The sequence below is a fragment of the Macrobrachium nipponense genome, chromosome 36 (genome assembly GCF_015104395.2).
Source record: "Macrobrachium nipponense isolate FS-2020 chromosome 36, ASM1510439v2, whole genome shotgun sequence".
Lineage (NCBI taxonomy): Eukaryota > Metazoa > Arthropoda > Malacostraca > Decapoda > Palaemonidae > Macrobrachium > Macrobrachium nipponense.
Genome location: NC_087220.1, coordinates 2,318,793 through 2,344,274, shown reverse-complemented (window position 1 = coordinate 2,344,274; position 25,482 = coordinate 2,318,793). Strand labels below are relative to the sequence as shown.

The following is a 25,482-nucleotide window of genomic DNA, read 5'->3' as shown; positions in this document are numbered from 1 at the left end:
AAACGGAGAGTAGTAATAGTGGAGGGATCTAGAAAAAGTTGAGTACAGAGAACTAACACCTTGAGGGCATAGTATCTAGGAATGGGAAATCCTGGGGCGATTGCTGGGTGGGTTGGGTACAGAGGGAGGTACAGACTGATATGGGCACTGGGAGAGACAGAGATCTCTTTATAAGGTGTGTGGGGAATGCAATAAAGAAAGCAGGACAGAAATAACTCGTTTTCAGTGAAATAAAAGTGTTTGTAAAAGTGTGTGTGAGAGAGAACTGCTCAACAGCAAAAACGAACAAGAAATTAACAAAAGGAAGGAGGCTATTTTTTCTATAAATTTCTAGAAAAATTGGAAAGGGAAACAGGTTAATTATAGACATATGAGACTAAGGCTATTTCTTGTATAAATACTGAAGGAATATTGCAGAAGTCAAGACAGTTTATAGACCTTTTATGCACATAGAGAATAAGGCTATTTGTTGTATAGACGTTGTAGGAATATTGTAGAGGGAAATGCAGTTTATAGACGTTTTATATGCATACATAATAAGGCCATTTTGTGAAGGCAAATTCTGTTGGGAAAGACAGGTTGTAGACCTTTTAAGTTCAAAGAGAATCGAAGAAAAAAGAAAACTGTTTTTTGTAGAAAAGAGAAAATTATTAGGAGACGATTTAGAGATATATTTTGCATACTAAAAAGAAAAGCTATTTTTTCCCATAAAAATTGGGGAAAATTGCAGACAAAGAGAGAGGTTGCCAGTGTCTTTTGGGTATAGAGTAAAAGGCTGATTTTTATATGAAAGTTGAGAGAGAGAGAAAGGAGTAAAGAAATTTAGAAGAATTGTGTGCACGGTGAGAAAGGCGAGGAGGGGAGAGTAAAGAAAGTTAGAAGAAATGCACACCGAGAGAGAGAGAGAGAGGGGGGGATGGTATTTAGAAAAAGAAGGGGGGAGAGAGTAAAGGGATTTAGAAGAAATGTGTGTGTGTAGAGAGAGAGAGAGAGAGATGTAGAATTAATGTTTGACTTCCAGATGACTTGGTAGCCATCATAACAACAAGTCTTGTGGTTTTCCCCACCCTAAACCTCATGTTCCCAAAGGGTCTCCCAGCGCCTCTGCGGCGTGGTTGGTATGGTATTAGCGTCCCACCTCAGTGGTCGCGGGTTCGCTTCTCGGCCATTCCACTGAGGAGTGAGAGATGTGTATTTCTGGTGATAGAAGTTCACTCTCGACGTGGTTCGGAAGTCCCGTTGCTGAATAACCACTGGTTCCATGCAACGTAAAAGCACCATACAAACAAACAAACCAAAGGGTCCCCAAAATAATATTTGACCACCAATAAAACATCATCACCACCTTAATCAGCAACATTCAAAAGTATGGGAAAACTCAAATTCCAAGGTAAAAAGGCCGTGCATAGTTATTCTACAGTATTGCCAAAAAAAGCATACCAAAATAATAACCATGAAGACTCACACCTCCATTTAAGTGTAGAACCGGCCCAATATGACGAATAAATGTGTAGAATGTACGAACACCGTAAATAGTTACCAACCGAGCAGGCCAGGGCAGGGAAAGTTGAGGAATTCATGGTTCCAATATCATCCTGTCATGTTTTGAAAGTTACTTTTAGTTATTTAATAGTCCCTTTTCAATTAATTTTAGTCGGATTTATGAAAGTTGGAGTGGGACAATTTTTTTTTTTTTTTTAAATTAAACACAATTGAATAACGGTAGATTTTGAATTTCAACCGCAAAGGTTTATGGAAATACTTCGTTAAACAGTTTAAGGTTAAGTATCTCTCTCTCTCTCTCTCTCTCTCTCTCTCTCTCTCTCTCTCTCTCTCTCTCTCTCTCTCTCGTCTAGTTCCTTACCCACTGTAGTATTCAACGTTATGCTGACATCTGTTACGTATTTAGCCTAAGTATATTGTAAAGGAAATCGCTCATCGCAACTTTATAATTCCATACCAATTTTCTTAATGATATGAATGAATGTATGCAAGAACCTATTGATGATATATAAGTGGCGAATACAGAATGTGTCAGGGTTACTGTAGCAGGCATTTTGGAGGGACTATGACGTAGGCAGACTTTACTTTTTAAGTTTTCCCTAACTTTACCTTGACCCAGCTCAACCTCTCACACTTGCAATGTGCCTAGTGTATAGGTCTAACATCATAGGCGAGATATGAAAATTTACGTTGAATTCTGATGAACGATAGGCAACCCCTTGTTTGTTATATTCTTTTAATAGCCTTCGCACAGACTTAATTTAAATTTTCTATTATATATAAAATTCATAGATCCCACTGTACGTTTTATTATTATTTCTTCCATTTTCTATTAAAGTTTTCGAAAATGTGATTAACAATTTAACACTATATTTTGTAGATTTCAACATAATATGAATATGAAGCTTTAGTTACAAGTAATTACTTGTGGCAAGATTAAAGTATTTTGGCACAGTGAAATTAAGCAATAATGGGTCTGTTCGGCACTAGGTTGGATTACCACTAACATAAGGTATTTGACGTGGCAAATAAAACCTTGTATCTACAGATATAGAAAAAAGACTGAAGCCTCCTTACGTACCTCATCACAAAATTTATTAGTTTACCCAGCTTGCGTCCTGACACCATATGAAACAGTGTTTCAAATCATGGTGATGCATTAGAAGTCCAATGTGAGAAATAGTAAGCCACACAGAGAGCTATGAAGCTAACAGAATGGTTAAGTTTTTTGCCAATGTATAGAAATTTGCATAATGCATGATACTTTCGGCCATTAGGGCGTAGTGTGGTTGGATGGAATGATAGAGAGAGATCCAGCGAAGAAGAGTGATTAAGTTCCAGGATCCAAAGGTGGAACTGAGAGGAAACACAGCAGTTGGCCTAAGAAGTAATATTCCGACATCAGTCCTATCACTCTACAGTAATACAACAAAGATTAGAAACGAATTGATGACACGCACGCATACAATCTCATTGCTCCTCAAACCTGATCCTACTTAAGCCCCTTACACACGACGGGCACCCTGATTTGCCCGTAATTCTCTCGCTTTTAAACAATGTTGCCAGATCAAACAATCCAAGGCAGGCAGTAGTCACAGGCAGGCGAACCTATGACTTGGACCACACCCGTATTAACCATCCACTCGCAAAATTGGTAACAGTGTCTGCCCGGCGTGCATTTGCCCCTCGTGTGGAAGGGGCTTTACCATCCTTTGTCAACTGTTCATCATCTACACATTCTGACACTTCTCAGCCTTCGGCGTCAGTGCAAAGTGCCTCTCCTCACCCATCACTGTCATGGAGAACTACCACTCCCTTAACTCTCCACCAGGTCTAGTTTAGCAATTCTTAACACTTTACCTCATCTCTCATTGTTACTGGTGCTGATAGCTCTCGATAATGCTGACAAATTGTAGTCAATTTTGCCTTGGCTAAAACCAAATTATGATGTGTTAGGCATGCTGTCTCTTCTTAATTTGTTTTAGTGTTTTCATCTACTTTCATAGAGTACTGAGTTTTATTTGATACTCCATATGAAACAGCGGGGATCCAACATTGCAGTTATGCTGGGCTTAAGCCAGCACTTGATTGTATTTGGTTTAGTTGTAGACTAAGCAGGCCCTAAGCTTACATTTAAGCATATTTGAGGCTATTACATAAGTATTAATGTACGTTGACAGTATGATTAGTTTATGATGTCCTAGAAGGGTCCCCAATAAATTACATGTTACATCTTGTTGGGCATACTTCCTTTCATGACAAGCATGATGATATCTATTCCAGTCTGAATGCCGTATTACAGGTATTCCAACTTGTTCATTAAGACTTCACAATGTTCTTCAATATGATTTTTCACATCTGGAAACCCACTGAAATCATGGATCACTTCCTTCCGCTAACTCTTCTAGGATCATGAATTCAATATTTCTGGCTTTAATAATCAACTGCTGCTTTGACAGCACCTGATACATCAGCAAAGGTGAATACTTTCCAGTCATCCATGCTTTCAAAATCAAGATTAGCATTAATTGCTCCTTGAACATCTTGCATTTACTGGCCAAGTAAATGGAACTTTGACAAACCAAATGAAGCCGACTGTGGATTCCCACGCCATTATCTATACTGTCATAAATAAAACCTTGAATGGCCTCTCTTCCATCTCAAAGTAGTTTTCTACTTCAAGAATGAAACACTAGGGGAAACACTCAGTGAATAACGATTCCATGACCTATGCCTTTGGGTTATGTTGTCAGATCAGGAAACAGTGCTTGTTTTTGTTTTTGATCACATGGGGATTTTTCAAGCCATAAACAATGTCAGGCCATATTATATGTGCCTCTGCATTAACTTATTGTTTTATGCTTTAAAACCTGGTGCCTGGTTTAGGCTTTGGTGGATATACTCTTGGTTCTCACAGCTACAGTGATTTAGCTGGGCATTGACTGGATCTCATTATCTTTGCTAATATAATACCAACTTCATCTGTAGCTTCAACTGCAGTTGCTTCTGTTCCACTGTCCATCATTGTTCCCATCTTCTGCTTTTTCTTACTAAGCCCTGTTTGGAGGACAGTACTGCTTCTATTGATGATTAACAGTAGCAGCTGCAGTTCACTTTCCATTTATGAAAGTAGGTTTGTATCCTATGAAAAATACAAATTACCTTTAAAATTTGTACTTCCTGTAATGTTGCCTTAAGGGATCTTCATCTGTACCTGCTACTCGGGATACCTGCTTTGAGCCTACTTGCTGTGGTGTTGGGCCCTCTGTTGTTGTGGACCATCAGCAGCCTCTTGTATACAACTTCTCTTGCACCCCTAGCTGCAATCAGTGGTTGAGTTGTTGCTCCTACAGACCTCACTGTCAAGAAGCTTCTCTGAGTCGCCTCTGAAAAGCTGAAAGCTGCAGGTTTTGGTACTCATCACTTACTGGATGTCACAATTCTAAGTTTGGCTTCACTCCTCCTCATTGTGTAGGTGCAACTTTTCAAATTGCACATGTGAGTTATGTTGTTGGAAAATCTTTTCCTCATCAGTCTCCTCCAATGACATTGCTTACCATTTTAATTCTCTTCCTCCTCCACCTGCTGCCCATCTTATAACCCTGGTTTGCCTGAGGAGTTTGGCTTCTAAAAAGACCCCTCCATCTTGATTTCCTGGACTTCTGAGATCCCCTAATACTCATTGCATTCCTTGGACACTGTATAGGGCCAGATTTGACCTAGTGGTCCTGTCCACTTCAGCATTATCTCCCCCAGCACCTGTAGTGTTTGTGGTTCTCTCATCTACACACGACCTATATATTGGTTCTCTCATCTACACATGACCTATATATTGGTTCTCTCATCTACAAAGTTCCTATATCTTGAAACAGTGACCGTTGGTTCTTTGTAGTTAAAAAAGCTCTTAAGAATCATCTCTGAAATGTTATAGGTCTTGGTACTACTCACCCTCCAATTGTTGCATTTATAGATTTGGATCCATCCCTGCTCAGTGCACTAACTTTCCTATTAAGTTGAGCCTTTTGAGTTATTTACCCATACAAACATCCTTCTTCAGTTTCCTATGGTCATGCCTCTAACACACAATTCTCATCATTCTCCTTCACACCCTGTCCGTCATACAACACTGTCTCACCTGACAGGGAATGTGGCATTTTCCAAGATCCTTGATCCCAATTCCTGGAACTTGAGAAATTAACTTATATTTAATATTCCTGGAATTCCTATGATACCTAAGAGTACCAGATTTGGTTTTGTGGCCCTGTCCACTTTAGTTTCACCTTCAGTTGTAGATCTACCGTGTCATCTCTGAAATGCCCAAGTCTTGGTATTATTTATCCTCTGCTTGTTGCAATTCTAGATTTAGCTCCAATCCCACTCAGTGTGCTGCAAGGCACCTTGTCTTTTAACTAGCTCTCTTCGAGCAGGTTGAATCTTACATTGTTGTACGATCTTGTTTTCTGCAGTTTCCTAAAATGATAAATCTTCCTGTTGTTTAACTCGTTCTCTTTCACCTGCTTGCCTATCCTTTTTTACCCTGGTGAGCTTTACAAGCTGTGTTGCTGCTTATAAGACCCCTGCACTTGGATCTCTGGAAACTTCTTGGACACCCATGAATGCCAGGTTCAACTTTGCCAAGGATGGTTTTTGTATTTTCAATGGAATATTCAGATATGGAACTTGTGCAGGATATGTGACTGCTCCAAGACGACATATCCTTAACTGGGTTGTCTGTGATCTTTCCAAGGTAAGAGTACCTATCCTAGCCCCTCAGAAGGAGTCAGGGTACAAGCCCAATGGTTTCCCCTTGACCAAGGCCATAGTAACCATCCACAAAGATCTTATACTTAAGTGTGCAAGGTTGCAGTTCCAGCATAAGTTAGGATTATTGTATAGGTGCATCTCACCATTAACCCTTCCCAGGTCAGCTCTCTGGAAAGTTATATTGTATCCACGGCTGATTCTCATTAATCCTGTCAATATTTGCTGTCAAGGCTTTTAAAGAGGATGCCCTGCCTGCTTTACCCCAGGGTTAGTCTTGTGGTCTTCATCAGAGATGGACACTAAGTGAATGTTCTTTAAGGAAAGGGCTGGCCCTGTTGAACTGCCAAGAGTGGATTCGTGGTGGTGGTTGCATTCTGTAGATGTTGCTATTACCCATCATCTAATTTCCCAAGAACATGCTTCTGTTCTATTCATGTTACTTCAACAGGTGGTGAATATGACAATGAACAGGAAAAAATGTGGCATTTAAAAGACCTCTCCATCCTTCTTTCCACTGGCAACCTCTGCACTCTCCAGATCTATGACCATTTGGGACCTAACCCACTTTGGCAAAACTTAGTTTTGAGTTGGGGTTACTTCCACTTCTACTATGGGTGTAATTCTTGGGTTTGGTGCTCCATTCTTGCTTACTCCTTGTTTACAGTGCTATGAGTGCCAGGAGTCCTCCTCAGCCCAGCAAGTTTGCTTCAGCCAGAACGAATACCTATACTCTCCTTTTCAATATTGAGCTGCCCTGCAACCTTATATTCCTAAATTGCTCTGTTGTCCCTGTGGTCATGAGTGCTTTCAGCAGACATCACTAAACCAAAGCTGTAAGAGAAGACCGAGATCTGCCTCTTACCTTCCTTGAAGCAAGACTGGAGTCCCCTACAATCCAGAGATGATGTGCGTCTTAAACAAAGAGGTGCCCTCCATGTTGTAGAAGGGGAACCATTGAAGAAACACTGTTGGAGACATTGAGATTTTACAGTCAGATTTTATTGCCCAGAGGCTGAGGGAAGTGGGAGAGGAGTCTGCAAGAGGATTGGTGTGCAAGGTCCGTGCATCTCTGGACTTGATGGATTTGCAGTTTCATGTCACCTTCACCTGTCTTCAAGGAAGTTCCTTTACTTTGTTTAGCACAGGCAAGTGTTACAGTTCCTAGGACCATTGTCTCCTCACATCTTCGGCAGTATACTGGTGACCATGGCTGCCTTGGCACATGGCTTGATTAGTTGTGCCCATCTGGTTTGTCTTAACATCATCCAAGGGGTATTAGAGGTGTTACTACACATCCTTCCTGGCATTGAGATGGTTCTTAAGGATGCATGTCAACTTGGGGAAGTCAGACCTGTTACCTTACAATGATTGGTATATGTATGACCCTCATAGTACTGGATGTGTCACCTGAGCATCATCGAAGAATTCTGGCATCATCCTTGGCCCCACAGCCAAATCATACAGGCACTGTCATTTACAACCACTCCCTTCTGCCTAAGCTGGCATGTGAAGTTTAAAGGCTTGTGGGGCATGTCCTTCAAGATCTCGGTGGCACCACCAGTGGAATCTGCTGAAAGATATTCCCTGGATCTGAACCTAATTTTTTTATGGTTTGACTGAAGGTAAGGGAGCGAGTGGGCAGGTTTAGCACCAGGTGAATCTTCTTAGGCCTACAGATCACCTTGTCAGGGCTGTGTCCAAAACACTACCCACCACTGCCATACCTTGTGTAGACACTTTTTCTCTGAGTATTTAAGTGTAGAGTTACACCTTCCTTCCCTGAAAGTGAAAAGTTGATGGTTAATGAGGCTTTTGGTCTGAAATTGATTTACATAATGGAGTGACTTGTATAGGAGCTGAGAATGATGTATTGCTTTCCAGTTCAGATGGGCTACTGGTTTATTTTATTACCTTGGAAATATTAGATAATATCAGTCATGCTGTTCTACTAATATGTTTGATACTTTTCAGAAATGTTTGCTGGAGAACCCCAGGACGCAGGAAAGGAAAGGAAAATAATCAGTCCCTTGTTTCCAACATTTATTTCATTAATGATACTTCAAGTTGATGACATGAAATGAGAAGAGATGAGTAAACCATGAATTACATTAATTCAAATAATAAATATTTAAAACTATTCAACAATAATTGTCAGTGCTTGAAGATGCTTATAAATGATTTGAAATATACATTTTTATTCATCCTGAGAAAAAAAGTCTTTAAATTCCATGAAAACAAAAGTATCTCTTATGTAAGAGGAATACTGTAGTGTTGTAAATTAACCTTCCACACCTAATAAAGTGAACAGAGATTTAAAAATTTCATTGCATTCCACTGACCTTTTCCACTGAACATTGGAACGAAATAGTATGTTTATGAGGTGCAACAAATAAATGACAAAAATCATTGGTGACATGATGGATGCGAGTAATGGATGAATGTTCAACAAATGCCTAAGCTACTTGTGTGGATACAGAAGTTGCAGGGACAGAGAAGGAAAGAATCGTGAAGGGGAGTCACCACTCTGTAGCATTATAGGAAGGAAGGATGGAATGGTCAGACAGTGTCAAACGGGAGAAACCAAAGGGACTATATATAGTAATTTTGTTTGCTGAGTCTGGAAAGTAAAGTTTAAAACAAAGACAAGGGCTGTTTTTATACAGGATGTGTGAGAGGGGGGGGGGGGGGGGGGGGGGGGGGGGGGGGGGGGGGGGGGGGGGGGGGGGGGGGGGGGGGGGGGGGGGAGGGGGGGGGGGGGGGGGGGGGGGGGGGGGGGGGGGGGGGGGGGACGGGGGGGGGGGGGGGGGGGGGGGGGGGGGGGGGGGGGGGGGGGGGGGGGGGGGGGGGGGGGGGGGGGGGGGGGGGGGGGGGGGGGGGGGGGGGTGGGGGGGGGGGGGGGGGGGGGGGGGGGGGCGGGGGGGGGGGGGGGGGGGGGGGGGGGGGTGGGGGGGGGGGGGGGGGGGGGGGGGGGGGGGGGGGGGGGGGGGGGGGGGGGGGTGGGGGGGGGGGGGGGGGGGGCAGGGGGGGGGGGGGGGGGGGGGGGGGGGGGGGGGGGGGGGGGGTGGGGGGGGAGGAAGGATTCTGATTCGAGAAGCGAATACATTTACATACGGTATTCTCGTTAAGAAGTGGTAAAAGTGAATATGGAGATGAATGATACCTTAAAAACGCCTAATGGGTGGTCATCATGACTGGACATCAAACATCGAAAGTCACTCAAGCTTCAAAAGCAGGAAGGAAGGAAGATCAAATGGAAAAAATGATGAAAAAAACCCAAATTTTAGAACGAAGAACTGAAGCTGCAACTTACTTTGGCATGATACACAGCAGATAATCTATGACTACTGCTAATTCCTACACAAAGAACTTTTCCTTTTGTACCAGTTACATGTATCGTAAGAAACCACGACTCCATTTACTAACCAAATTTCTGCGTAGGACGTGATCAAGAATTCACTTACAAAGGCCTTTTTAAGTAGTAATCCTGCGGAGTAATGTACTGTGAGATTTAAAACTACAGTACAGCTCCATATAAAAATCGAAATCTTGAACCTAGGGCGTCTACACTTTACATATTTATGCTTTGGCATTTCGCAAAAAACTCTCAACAAATTTGGCTTGCATTTAAAACTAATAACATACCAGGCCAAGATTTAAATTCTAAAATTTCAGTCTCCTTCTTGTTATGACCACGTAACTAAAAACCTTTCTTAAGTACTGAACCATTCTGAACTACGGCATTCGTGAGGTATGAATTGATTTGCAGGAAAATTTTTACGGATTTTGAGGTTTGCAAGTAGTTAGAATGTTTACCAAATACTTTGTGAAGAATGAGAAATGAATAAAAATAATCATACCAAGTTAACCGGACAAATCTAGAGGACATTTATGCTGACTGATTCCCTCAAAAATAATTTAAAAATGACCGTATTTTAAATGGCTGTCTTTAAAACATGCCGCAAAACTTTTGGTAATGTAGACGAACACTGGAATGTACACATCCAAATATTTTCAAGATTGATTATATTTCTCTACACAAGCCAATGCAGTTTTTCAGAAGGGTGCAGCATTACAATAAAAAAGAGAGTCTGAAACACAGAGTCCTTATTAAGCAAGGTTTTATGGGAGAACAACTGAAAATGTTAACAAATCAACCATTATTCTCATAGTGTATTGTAGACTACATACCCAATGTCCTTAATTTTCATCAAAGTCAATCGATCTTATCAACATCCCTCACTTACTACAGGATTCTATTCTAATTAGCCTTAAGACCACATCTCAACCCTTGAGATTTTTTAAAACTTGTCTGAAATACAAAATTATAGTTTTCAATTTTTCCGTACATTTTTATATGCAATAACTGACAGAAACAGCAGTACTGTATTATCAGAATATAAATTTATGTTATCCAATATATTTTATTTTGACATTTATGAAAATCACACATCACTATATTATAAAAAATGATTGAAAAATACCAAAACAAAGTATAATGACTGGGTTTAATCCAGCACACTATCAAGAAAAATTTTCAGCAAGACAGAAAATTTTATTTCTTAGCTTTTAATCAGAAGTCAGAACCAGAGATAAGTTTTGGAACACTTCCCCCAAAAATCTCAAAAGGTTAAGAAGTAGATCTAAAGCTTAGTTTGTTACAGCAAACTGTTCATGTTTTTTTTTATGAAGTTCTTAAAACTCAAATAGACTACATACGAGAATGCTCACCTGCCTGGATATTATACAGTATTCAGGTCATTCGTTTGTCTAAGATTTGCGCTGAGCTTTGGTTTTCCTCCATACTGAAGCTTCTCTGTTAGTGAATTCATTCTTCCTTAGAAATTTGCTTAGTGTGTGGCCCTGATTACTATGAAAAGAACTCTCTTGATGGTGAAGACTTGCTTTTTTTTATATATTTCTCCCTAAACACTGCAGTGGGAATGACGTGCGCTTACAAAACAATGATCAACCATGAAAAGTATGAGGCTTCTATATATATATAATATATATATCAAAACACATGTGCTTGTTACCTTATACAATACTTGTATGCTTGCATGGATGCTTGTAATACTTGTGTAGTGTATGTATTGTATATTGAGTTGTATTAGCAATCATTTTTTTTAGTTTGTACACAGTGGCTTTGATCTTTTTTTTTTTATCAAGTTGTTTACATGAATATGTACAGTGAGGGTGGATGTTTCCGGCTTCATGTGTATTTAGACACCTTAAGAGTCTTCAAATGATTATATCAATTATTTTCCACACGACTTTCAAAAGCTGCTCCATCAGTTAAAAGATCTCTTGACATACACAGTATATACAGGTTATACATTTAAATTACAAATGAGAATACATTCATAAAAAGCCTCTACCAAGTATGACTACTTGACAAAATCTTCTACTCGTACAAGTGTACATATCGAGCAAGCAGTATCTATGGCAGTTGTTACTTGCACATTTTTTAAAGACTAAAAAGAAATTCAAACTCTGATCTCTCTCTCTCTCTCTTCCCAAGGAGTCAAGAGCTCTGGCTAGTAGACAAAATAACCTCCAGGTGACTGTCGTTACACAAAACTTAAAGGAAAGGTGCACTCAGAGAACGTAATGCACAGTCATTGTCATAACAGATTCAAGCAAATATGTAACATTTCAACTCCAAGTCTTTGAATTTGACCCTTTGATACTTAACTACAGCGTATCTGAGCGTTGTTTATATATATAATAACTAATGCCAATTTCAGTACCAATAACTCGAGTGTGACCATGAGTAACAGCATCATATATATGCATTGGCAAATGACTACTTCAGAAGCGCTACACGAAATGAGGTAGAAAATAACTCTGACTAGAAATATTATGAAAAGCAATAATGATCCTCGAACACATATAGACGTCGCCCATTTTTTTTCTATCACCTTGGTATGAGAGTGGCTAAATTTATGTGTAAGAATCAAGTGCTATTGTTTACTGATAATCACTGACAATACAACAACACCCCAGCCAGTTATCAAGTAATACAACTGTTTTCGTTTCAAAGAACGATTCTTGCCATCCTGTCTTACTCAGGCGACGTGAATCCATAATAATAACAATGTCCACATATACAATAAGCACATTCCTCAAATTGGACCTGAAAGCCTATATAGTTTTTTTTTTACAAACTCCATCCATTTCCAACAACAGATATTAAGAAAGTGGCAGTCTGAGATATATCGACGCCACCGCACAAGTTGGCAAATGAATATTCTTATCTGTGGCACTACATGAATTTCCTTTTGAATTCAGGAATATAAATTTAAAAGTAGGATACTAGAATATACGCAATGGCACACTCATGACTAAATATTAAAAAGTATTGAACTTATGGTCTGCACTGCAGCTTCTTTGAAGATTTCACACAAGTACTTTATATTTTTATTTTCTTGTTACTTTACAAAATGACCATGAATGAATGCACGAGCATGCTGTAAAAATGGCAATGAACTCTTAACTCGTTCATTTGTAAATGCTGTACAAGGGAAATAACAGGAGTACCAAGTAACTATCGAGATACTTTGGTATTCCGTGTTACTCGAGAGGCGTATAATGGCTATCTACAGTTGGTTTTCGATAATGAGCGAATTTATAATGTCGAAAGAAATGTCGCTGTGTTTCATAAACCTTGTATTGAGTCATCATAGATAGGCAGAACCATTTCGAAGCAAGCACATAACACAGCAAGGAACAAATTCTTGGCAGATACTTGTAGGAACAAATGCTTTTGTTTTTTTTATGTTAAGTAACTATAGTACAGCACAGTATAGTAAAATATAACTGCCAATGAACCTACTTCTACACCTAAGGGCTATGATGTAAAAATGTGAAAGGTGGTTATGGGGCATCTCTAGAGGTCTTCCAAGTCACCACTGAGGATACTATAGTTTTCGTTCAATTGAAGTCCCCGAAACGAAGTTTCTGAACACTCCAATACAACTGCAACAGCAAAATTCATAAATATCAAAAGATAGATCGATCTTGAATGGCTAATAAACCACAGAGGAAAATTATACCGCACATTTTTAAATTTTTGTCTTCGCTGACTAAAGGTTCTCGGGGTCCTTCCTTCAAGCATCCTGCAAGCATTTGCTCTGTGATAGAATACACTCTTTTATACTTTACATCGACGTGTGACAAGTGGCAAATCTGAGATTTCACAGACCAGTCTCTACAAGCCCCAACTCTTGCATGCATAGCTTCTTTTGGAGATGATTTATGTAACTGGGTTCAATTTCCGCGCTCGAAAGAAGAAAGACACGTGACCTCCAGAAACTCAGCAGTGCCAGCTGCACACTATATAACTTGAATCCTTTTTATTTATTATAGTTACAGTACAAACAAATAAAATGAAGTGGCAGTCATACACAATGAGACATTAAATACATCTACATTGAACATTGTAAGCACTTCTAAGATCTATATTTACATAATTTTTGGGAGCTTCAGTGATCTTTTCACAGGTCATCACATCAATGCTACCACCATGACTGTGCCAAAATGATGATGAGTTTTGCTGAAGAAAAACCCATTACAGTACAATGACAATGCTTTGGTTCTGAAAATACTGAAAAGAAAAGCTTGAATTCGTCCTGGAAACGGAGTCAAGGTATGTGCTGGTAGCAAACCGACGTTTTATAGAATGCTGTCAAGCATTCTCTATGAGCTTAAATATCATAAATTTTTATCCAATATATCAACCAGTAAAACAAACTATAATATTTATACATTTAACAATGTGTTTTTACTTTGGGTTTGGAGCAAAATGTCAATATACCTGACTGTACTATGTAAATAGAGCTATACATTATAATTTTTTGTATTATTTTTAACCTAATGCCAAGATATGCAACTGGAGATAAGTACCCTTGAAATCGCTCTAAACATTGAAATGACTGAGGACTAAGATATAAAATCACCTAACTGGAGATCAGAAAAGTGTAACAATTGACAGTCATTCAGTACTGTAGTACGTATTGGGGACCTTTAATAAAATATGAGATGCAATAAGTGAGAATGAATATCTGCAGAATAGACTAGAATAGAGGATTTAGGCCGCAGGCCAAGCGCTGGGACCTATGAGGCCATTCAGTGCTGAAATGGAAAATTGACAGTAGAAAGGTTTGAAAGGTTCAACAGGAGGGAAACCTTTAGCAGTTGCATTGCAATGAATCAACTGTCAGGAGAGGGTGGAGAGGAAGATGGAGGAAAGAAATGAGAGAGGTTGCAGCAACGGGCCGAAGGGACGCTGCAAGGAACCTTAATTAAGTCATGCCTACAGTGCACCGCGTGAGGTGTTCACTGACGGCACCATATCCCTCCCACGGGGATAATAATATCTGCAGAGTCAAAGTCACCATCTCCAGCGGCATGACAAAATGTGTTGACTAGAATAGGAATGACTAGAAATATAAATTCTATAACTGTATCACATGTTCATGTAAATATTAAAATCTCGCTATTTGCATTCGGAAACAATTATCCAACTTTTCTTCCTTGGTTCTTGAATATCTTGGCACAATATTTTATTTTCCATGTAAGCCAGTTCATTGTAAAAGTGATTCAGTCCGTTAGGAAATATACTGTATACTGAAAAACGGGGAAAGCTTGAGTGTGACTAGAGGAATATTGCAACTGTAAAAATGTCATTTTACAGCTCCATACCAATTGTCAACTTTTTTTTTCCCAAATCTCTAATTTTAGTATATTGTTAAAACTACATTTATCCGCGTTGTTATGCATTCATAACGGGGATACGAAGAATTTTTTTTTGTGTTTAAAATCTAATAAAAGCTCTGGAAAAGTTCAACTACATTAGCCATGTCCCTTAACTTATGAATTATGACAATGCTAGGAATTTCGTCATGAACTTCACACACCTCCAGAAATACATTTTGGACTATAGTTAATTTTTTTCCCATTACAACGCTAGATACCAAAAGGAAACGAGATTGCTGTAAATGTTCAAAATACCTAATCAGTAAAAAATATACGCTTTTAAGTAGGATAATTCATATGCTAAATTATATGAGCGTGCTACCTACAATAATATAGGTAAACACGTAAGTTGCTGGTAAAAATCAAGACTAACCAACTGTCCAAATAATTCTAAATGCCTTGAATGTTTGTATAGCATCACTGTGTATAATATTACCAGTAAGAAAACTTTGTCACCTGTATACAGCACTGAATGAGAATTTGAAGGTAAAAACCTACTGGAAGGAAAAGGAGGAAGGAGGAGATGCAGTCATCCTCTACCAAAATCCTGTTACATGTTAAAAGCGTCGCAAGTCCTGTACATAGTACCTATATATTATGCAGTTTGAATTCCTGCTCATTTAGCAGCAATTTTTTTTATTATTTGGTCATGTAACAAGGCTAAATGCACTCAGACTGTACATTTTGAGAGCTATCGTAACTAATGAAGACTGCGTTCATCCTGCCAGCACGATTTACAACATCAAAATTATTTAAAGTTGTGTTAAGTTATGCTGCAGCATAAATGGTTACACCACTGTGGATGGTTTGAAATGAATGACGAGAAAGGCAAAATAAAAAAAAGAAGATACATCAAGGGTTATCTTCCAAAGTCAAGCGTCAGAAATATTCATAGAAATTTCTATAAACATTAAGAAATTAAACTGACGACATGAATCATGTTAGCAATTATGCATAAACTGAGAAATGGTTGATGCACTCGTTTTGCCAATCAACGCGTTTCATACTCGGCGAGATCAACCGAGTTGTAGAACGAAACCTGCCCATCTATTTTCCTTGATAACTCAACATACCAAGACATTCCACAAAACACTGTAAAATATTGCAAAAACCTAAAATAAGGCCCTACAATATATGAATTCACTTTGTATCCTAAGAATATCTATCAAACGTTAAATTCTTATTATTATGCTGCAATGATCTGACGTAAATCAGGGTTAAATCATTGTGCAAAAGAACTTATACAGTAGAAAAACACTTACTTGTAACAAGCACATACTGTAGTGTGATAACAGGTATCAAATTTCTTTTTTTCTTCCTGCATAACTGTTAAGTAACCTAGGCTTTTTAGTAACAGCTCGAAAACATCATATTTCCCATTGAAAATTCAAGAGGTGAATCATGTGCATTGCTTTGGTGGAATCTGAGATTATGTCGATGGTGATGACACTTCGGTCGAACTACATAAGGCAACAGCAACAGCCCCAGCAACATGTTTGTGGATAGTCGGGAGAATGGACTTTATTCTCGTAGCCATACACCCAGAACTTCCCAGGACCACCTTTGAAGCCATACTCCACCTCGGCCACTGGCACGATGCGGACTTGGTGTCTCTGCATTGGAAAAAGAAGAAGAATGTTAATTCCACAAACTCAGATTGCGTATAACTTTGTTATTATTATTATTATTATTATTATTATTATTATTATTATTATTATTATTATTATTATTATGATTCCGTGAATAAAATGGCAGAATTCAGCGAATTAATCATATATATCATCTTTTCTATTTTTCTTATTACTCGCTTTTCTGGCTCAGCGAGTAATAAGAAAAATAGAAAAGATGATATATAAGATTAATTCGCTGAATTCTGCCTTTTTATTCAACAGAATTTGGTTAAAAGAGGGTCTCCTTCCAAAATATTATTATTATTATTATTATTATTATTATTATTATTATTATTATTATTATTATTATTATTATTATTATTATTATTATTATTGGAGAAACAAATCTACAGTTATGTAAATGTACATGTATATAAATTAAAAAATTTTTTAAGGGTTGCTTTCGAGAAAGTTTTAAATTTAAATATGTGTGCATTTAAATAACTGTGGATTTGTTTTTCCATTTGAAACCTCGTGCTACTATGAGGATTAATTATTATTATTATTATTATTATTATTATTATTATTATTATTATTATTATTATTATTATTATTATTATTATTATTATTATTTGGGAAAAACTCTATCATGAGTGTTTATACAATGCTCTAAGGGTCCACAATAATAAAAAAGTTAATAAAAGTTCGTGTATAATTTAGAAACAGTTTATAAAATCTTTCGAACCCTTCTCTGGGTTCATCTTTTATAAAGTATTTATAAATCATACACGAAATTTTAAAATTTTTATTATTAGAACAATATATTATTATTATTATTATTATTATTATTATTATTATTATTATTATTATTATTATTATTATTATTATTATTATTATTATTATTATTATTATTATTCAGTAGATGAAACCTATTCATATGGAAAAAACCCACCAAAGGGGACACCGACTTGAAATTCAAACGTACAAAAAATATTAAGGTGTTCATTAGGAGATAAAGGGAAATACAGAGAGAAAGATACCACTTATTAAAAATGAATAGATGAAAATGTGTCAAAATGCAAGAAGAAGAATACTTAGTATTAGGGTAGCAATGCAATGCATTTTCGCTTGAACTTCAGTGAAAACAGAGTTGAGAATGAAAACCTCACCTGGCAGTAAATCCTCTCGTCAACAAACTTATTCTTGTGATTGTTGACGAGCTGTGCAGAGGCTAGATTAATAGTGTTGTCAGGGAATTGTGTGAGAGGGTAGATGCGAGGTCCTTCCTCTTCAAAGGCCACCTGACCTGAAACTTCCTTCACCAACTCTTCGGGTAAGCCACCCTTCCTCACAATGTGTTCGGAAGTGTTTACTTTCCTGTTAAAATGAAGAAAAAGAAGAGAATACGGTCTTAGGTTCTTTGTCATGCTTTGATTGCGTTCATTAAATTCTCGATGCAAAACAAGCCACAAGTATAGCAGTCCTTATTGACTACAGTTTAACGACTGAAACATACCCATTTCTACAGAATATTTTCGTGCAATTTAGGATGAAAAGCAAAGATTCAGTTCTGTAATAATATATCAAAATTCCCTTCCTCCATTTGCAACAAATTTTAAAATTTAGGCAGGGTACTCTGAAAATGCCAATTCCTTTAACTGTTAACAAAATTATCACGAGATATTAGTGATAATAACTCTTAAATAAAGGAATAAGTCAGTCTGCTAAGTAAAGGATGTCGAGTCGATAGATCTTGCAGCTACCCCAGTGTTTCACTTTCCTTCGTGGCTTATACCTTTATTTATGCATTTATCACGTTCCCAACTTTCGTGATTCGGTCATATACAACTCTTAAAATTTAAAACTTGTCATTTGTTACTGTCTGCTAATACTATAGAGTTACTTCCAAACCATCTTACCACTTAACTTAGATGAACAATCGACCCCCAGTATTCGCGGGGATGTGTACCACAATTACCCGTGAATAGCTAAAATCCGTGAACATTCAGATACAAACAAACGGGATGGCAAATTAGAATTTCTTTCAGAATGCTCCCCTTTGCCATCCGTACGTTCAAATTTTGCTTTGCGTGCCTGTTCTGTCCATATAGTGTTGTACGTACAGTGTATTGTGTTTTGGGATGGAAAACTATACAATACTGTATTGAATTTATATCATACTAAACTTAAATTCAGCATACAAATGGCCATCTGGAACATATAACTCTTTTTTGCAAGCACTGTGGTGGCTACTTCGATAACCCAACTCTTGCTGCAGTACTATACTTATACAGTACTGCAATCCTTAGAGAAAGAGCATCATACCAGTGATGCCATTTTTTCTTCACAACATTGGCTTTTAGCAGTGTTACCATACGCAGCTCTTCTGATTTTTTTGTACGTTATTTATGACTTAATGGTTAGAATGCGTATTTTCCGATGTAGAATTACTTTCCATGATGTAAAAAAACTACACGTCACTAGCTTAACATTTTAGACGAAGAAAAATAAAGGATTTCAATAAAATTCATTTGTATAAATAAGCAGGATATGTTTTATAACCTCATTTTCATAATAAAACATACAAACACAAAGTGAAAAATCTTATTCCTCAGCGCTGTGGCTGTGGTCAGAATATCCATGGAGGGTTGCCAGATGTCACTAGAAAGCCACACTAGTAGACAAAATTTCTCAAAACGGCAACACTGCATCATACACTGCGTAAACATGAACACATTCCCCCCTTTTCCATGGTTCCTAGCACTTTGCCATTGGGTGGGGGCTTCAGAGAGTGACTAGTTGAAGCTGACTTGTAGCTTGGGCCCTAAGTAGTTGCTCTCCTAACCACTCAATTTTCCCCCTCCTCACCCAACATGGACCAATCTTCAACTAAAAACCTGTGCAGCTTTGACTACATTTTTGATTGCCCCATACAACACGGTATGCAGGAACATGAAATTTTGGCCAGAGGCCTAGCACCGGGAGTTATGAGGTCATTCAGCATTGAATAGGAAATTGAGAGTAGAGAAGATTTAAAAGGTGTGACAGGATGAAAACCTCGCAGTTGCGCTATGCATCAATTGTTAGATGACTGTTGAAAGTAAGATGGAAGGAAGAGTATCTGAACGGAAGTAAAGTAAAAAGGAATGAAAGGGGCTGCAGCCAGGGGTCTAATGGATGCTGCAAGGAACCTTTATTAATGCCTACAGTGCACCATGTGAGATGCACTGACAGCACTAACTCCCTACGGGGCATAAAACATGGAGGGTGAGTTGGAAGTCTAATATTAGGTTTTGCACATAATTTTTCTGTTGATTATCCACCAAAATATACCCAAGGCCCTTAATTGCAAATATCGGAATTTTGCAGATAAAAAACCTACAGCGCTAAAATGGCAACTTTTTTTCTCTATTTTGTCACAACACAGTATTGTATATACTTATAAACATCAATGAATATACTAGACAATACTGAACCAAAACTTCAAACTGCAGTACATTATATATAAAATGCATAAAAAAGTAACAAATCTTTCTCTCATGAAGCATATGTGTACTTATACACATATCCAAACACAAGTATGTATACACATGGAGATTTTATACTGATCATGTAGCTATCATTTTGTCCTGCATTTTGGTACTTTATAAAAAATCTAATAACTATTTCATTCATATCAGTATGTGTGTGTGTGTGTGTGTGTGTGTCTGTGTGTGTATAACAGCAATATCATTCATTTTGTATTGCATACAAAAATTTATGAGATCTTTACACATCATCCGAAACATGTTGTAAGCTACTGGGGCTTAGGCTGTTGTATATCATCGGTTGAAACTTATTATGAAAGATTAATGCTCTGTATTTATTACTGATTAATCAAATTCCATGAACGGATGTTAATCTTAACAGGTACTGTACAATGTGTTAATATTTTGAATGTGAGCACCTTACAGAAAACAAGGCAATACCTGCCAACTTCACTAAGGCATGAAATTAGACTTGTGAGCACTCATAAGAGAGAGAGAGAGAGAGAGAGAGAGAGAGGCAAAAACTACAACTGTCATTATCTCTAAAGGCTAAAAATGGAAGTTTATATTCTGGATTTCATTAAATTGATTACAAGAACTTTTAAACCTAGAGAGAGAGAGAGAGAGAGAGAGAGAGAGAGAGAGAGAGAGAGAGAGAGTCATTTATGGTTACTAAAACTGGGGTCACAACATCTAGGTTATTGATGTTGTAATGAAATTGAATACGAAACTAAAAAATAAATAAATAAATGTAGAAGGAGTTTCATATAAGAAAATGTCTATTTAAATATAGTGTGATTTAAAATTAATATAGTATTGTACGTTTCTTTTCATCCTTAAACACAATACACTGTACATACAGAATTGTATGTGAAGAGTAGGCGTATAAAATAAAAGCACTTTTGTGTGTGTAAGACAGACAAACAGAACCCTGAAAAAAACCTACAACTTTATCTGCTAGCAAGAGCCCGTGCTGGCATAAGGCCAACTTAATCTCCAATAACTTTATCTGTTTCTATTACTGGAAATTTTAAAGAAATCCTTAAACTGAATATTGCATAAATAAAAAAAAAACTAGACAAAACTATTATCATTTACCTGTAGGTAGTGATTTTTGTTTAGTTCTAATCAAATAACCATAACCATATAATGAACAAGCACACCGACTCACCATGTAATAGTCAGACGGATAAAACATCGTATCTGACCGTAGCTGTCACAAGGAGGGCATGCAACACGCCCCTTGGCATTACACTTGAGACAGTCTTGGCGACCATGCCCATGAGTAGAGGACTGGCAGTAGAAACAGCGATCTTTGTATCCTGAGGAATCCGTATACCACCCATCTCCATGACACGTCAAACAGCGGGTCTGTTGGAAAACATTATAGGGTTAGATGGCAGTGGACATTCAAGGTCTCATTGCAGTACAGTACAATCAAAATTACGACCATAAAGGCTTTACATTTACAGGGTAAATGCTTTCGCAGCATGACTTCAGCCAACAAAGCTGCTGAGGGCGTAGTTAATGATTAATGCAGTAATTATATATACACCCATTGCTTTTGCAAAATTACTGGCCATCCATTAACCATGCATAAGATCACAACCACAGACACCAGCCAGCTCATGAACACTCAGAGATATGAACAAACTGGATCGCAAATTAAAAAATGTGTTCAGAGCACTCTCCTTTCCCACCAGAAGTTAAAATTTTATGTACCATTTGTATTAATTAACTCTATACAATATAGTATACTGTGTGTGCAGTACTGTATTGATTTTATATCATACTGTACTTAAATAAGTGTCATGAGTACAGTAACAAACTTGTGCCTATGAAAATAAAGCCTCAGGCATCTATTAATACCACTAATACACATTAATAACCACCACCTTTTCAAAACAAGCCATCAAAATGATACTTGTGACATGCTCCATCATCTATGTTTGGAAGATCAATGTAACATCTCCACCAGACTTGACTAAGACTATTAAATCCTCGGTTCATTCTTTGGTGTTTTTTTAGATCATTAATGCACAGAACATGGTCGAACAGAAATGCATCCTGATGATGCTGAAACTGAAAGGTACCTCTGAATAGTGACTGGTGGCCACAGTCATGAATTCCAGTCCTGTTCTGAGCTGTACTGTACACCAGTAGTTCTCTGTTCCTTGTAGTATGAGCTGCTACTGTGATTCTCTTTGTCTCTATCCCCGGCTACTTTTGTTGTGGCCTCTATGGGAGCTACTGCATTTGCATGTGGTTTAGAGTTTCCTGATGTTTTCCCTTCATACTGTATTCAATAATGGCATTGGTACATAATATATTCATAATACATATTCTTGCATTAGGCCTCTGTGAATTATTGCCATTTTTATAACTCAATCCTTCAGTCTCTCCATGCTAAAGAAACATTATGTTAGGAGGTAGGATACGCTTTCTCATCTACTAGACCTAATAATGACCTACATATTCCTATACTAAAATAAGGACATGACTCCCCAACATTGAATTCTAATCCTCAATCGAGCATTAACCTTTAACCACTGCAGCAGATGTCAAGGTAAGAAGAAGACAAGATAAGTATGATGAGCAACCTTTAGACAGAAGACAAGTTAAGTATGATGGAGAACATTTAGACAGAAAACAAGTTAAATATGATGGAGAACCTTTAGACAGCCAACAAGTTAAGTATGATGGACAACCTTTAGACAGAAAAGAAGTTAAGTATGATGGACATTCTTTAGACAGAAAACAAATATGACAGGCAACCTTAAGACAGAAAACAAGTTTAGTATGAGGAGTATCCTTTAGACAGAAAACAAGTTAAGTATGATGGACAACCTTTAGACAGAAAACAAGTTAAGTATGATGGACATCCTTTAGACAGAAAAGTTAAATATGATGGACAACCTTTAGACAGAAAACAAGTATGATGGACATCCTTTAGACAGAAAAGTTAAATATGATGGACAACCTTTAGACAGAAAAAAGTATGATGACAACCTTTAGACAGAAAACAAGTTAAGTATGAGGGATAACCTTTAGACAGAAGACAATTATGATGGACGACCTTACACATTCTTCACTACATCTGGTCATTGAGAAAGTTAGTAGGGTGCCCAAGTTTCTGCTCTGAAACTTCCATAATCAACTCCAGAAGCACTAGCATAAGGGTGCTAATTATGCATTTCTGATATAGCCACTTTTTATACCTCATTCACCAACAATTGTAGTTCATTATATTTAGACAAGTACAATATTTTTTGTTACAATGTTAACACAGCCTATAAAATAACGACTTTATTTCTAAGTACTTATCGCAAGGGGGAAACAAAATGATTGAACACTACTACATGCATAGGCAGTCCCCGAGTTAAGATGGTCTCGACATACGTCGATCCGATCTTACGACGCTTTTGAAAAATATTCGTAAAAAATATGTCTCTCCAACTTAAGGCGAAAATCTGAAGTTAGCCTGGGTACCAGTGTCTGAGCTCTCTAATGTAAGTAAGTAAGTGTCGTAATCCTTCTAGTGTGCAAGCCACCCACAGGATTAAGGGTAAGGCTTTCAGCAATTTTTTTTTTATTCTAATAAATTCTTCAAGATTCGACTTCATTCGCCCCTCGGGAACGGATCTCCGCCTTAACTCGGGGATACATAGGGCTTAATTTCTTAAGGGCTAGGCTACCAGTATGCTCAATAAACTAACTGTTCCTGGAGAGCTTTTTTTGGTAATTTAAAATGACATCGAATTCCCTTGTTTATTTTACAATTTTAATCGTCTTTAGCCTCAGTTTATCCAGTAGCACATCAAACCTTTTAACTTTAATTCTTGACCATCACCTACCTGTTACTGCACAACAAGAACCCTTAAAAAGTTAAGAGATGTTTCCAAGCTAATTTTACCTAATATTTTTCGGTCTAGGTATATAACTACTCCACTACTTAACTAGACGTTTTGTAAAATAGTTACGTGGAAATGGAGCCGAATTAAAATCTGCATCCTGTAGACTTTAGCTACGACTGAAAGAAATAATTCTATGAATAAACAATTAACTATGTAGGTCATTTGGGAGCAAAGAGTCGTGATAGTACTAATAGTAATAATAACAATAATAATCATAATAATCACCCATCCTTTGCCATGGCACTCGGAGCACTGCAGCGACCCCGTGCCTTTACACCTGTGGCACTCCTTGACCGAAGCCGTGTGGGGCACTTGGACGACCTTCACCTCATCGTGGAACATGTGGGTGGGGCGCGCCTCCACGTCCCAGGGGAGAGGGGCGGGGCCGTTGGAGGGCCCGTCGACGTCGCCCCCGCCGTAGGGCGTAAAGGCCCAGGATGTCTCGCGCTTCTCAGTGAAAGTCTGCAGCTCGTACTGGAAAGAGAAGAAAGAGAGAAAAATGTTAAGACGATGTTAGGAAGGAACGACGTTTGTTAAGAATGGTTTTACCATCAAGCGCGAGGAATATTTTTTATTTTTCTTTATTTTTTTTTTAAGTTTTTTCCGATTACACGAACTCGACTTTAAGTTTGTCCTCTTGTTCTGTCCTTCAACCCCCTTTCCCCCCCATAATTTTGATGAAATCAAAGGATAAGATAACGTAAAATCATAATTGCTGTGGCTCAATATTCAAAACAATAAACTATACTAATAGGTATATGAACAAAACTAGTTTTCAGTCATTATATTCCGAATTCTCTAGGTAAAAATAGCAAAAATATCTCATATTAAAAGCTATGAGCTAACGTAAAATCATATTTGCTGCGGTTCAATATTCAATACAAAATCTATACTAATAGGTATATCAACAAGACTGGTATTCAATCGTCATATTCCGAATTCTCTGGGTAAAAATAGCAAAAAATATCTTATATTAAAAAGTTACTTTTACCCAAAATCGGTAGCAGCTTTTCAGCGCATAACGCGGAGCCATGTAGACTCTGCTTGAAAGATCTTTATTATAAAAAAAAACTAGCAGAGACAAGCAACAAGATAATGTTATATATATGTTATTGGACGTGTCCTATCTGGATGTGTAAGGAGTGATTTTGGAAACGGAAGTTAAAAATGCAAATAATTCTAACGTTTAAAAGTGGGAGACACTAAAATGAAATCAATGTTCTTTGGAAGCTTCAATTCCAAGTCAGCGGCCCCTTTGGTGGGCTTGTTTCGTGTGAATAGGTTTCATCTACTGAAATAATAATAATAATGATAAATAAAACCACGCAACTGGAGTCACAGTCAACAGTCGTCATCGTCACATCACAGTAGCAAAAGAGGAAGCAAAAATTAACTGTAAATGAAATATTT

General features: G+C 37.8%; 1 protein-coding gene across 1 annotated transcript in view; it reads right to left on the bottom strand.

The window, feature by feature from the left end:
- Positions 1-8,293: 8,293 nt before the first annotated feature.
- Positions 8,294-25,482, bottom strand: part of LOC135203493 (protein SSUH2 homolog) — a 333,508-nt gene continuing 316,319 nt past the window's right edge. The window contains exons 4-7 of the mRNA XM_064233220.1: positions 24,298-24,546; positions 21,330-21,529; positions 17,801-18,008; positions 8,294-16,634 (exon numbers count right to left, since the gene is read on the bottom strand). Coding sequence (XP_064089290.1) covers positions 16,482-16,634; positions 17,801-18,008; positions 21,330-21,529; positions 24,298-24,546 — 810 coding nt within the window. The 3' untranslated portion in view covers positions 8,294-16,481. The remainder of the gene's footprint in view (positions 16,635-17,800; positions 18,009-21,329; positions 21,530-24,297; positions 24,547-25,482) is intronic.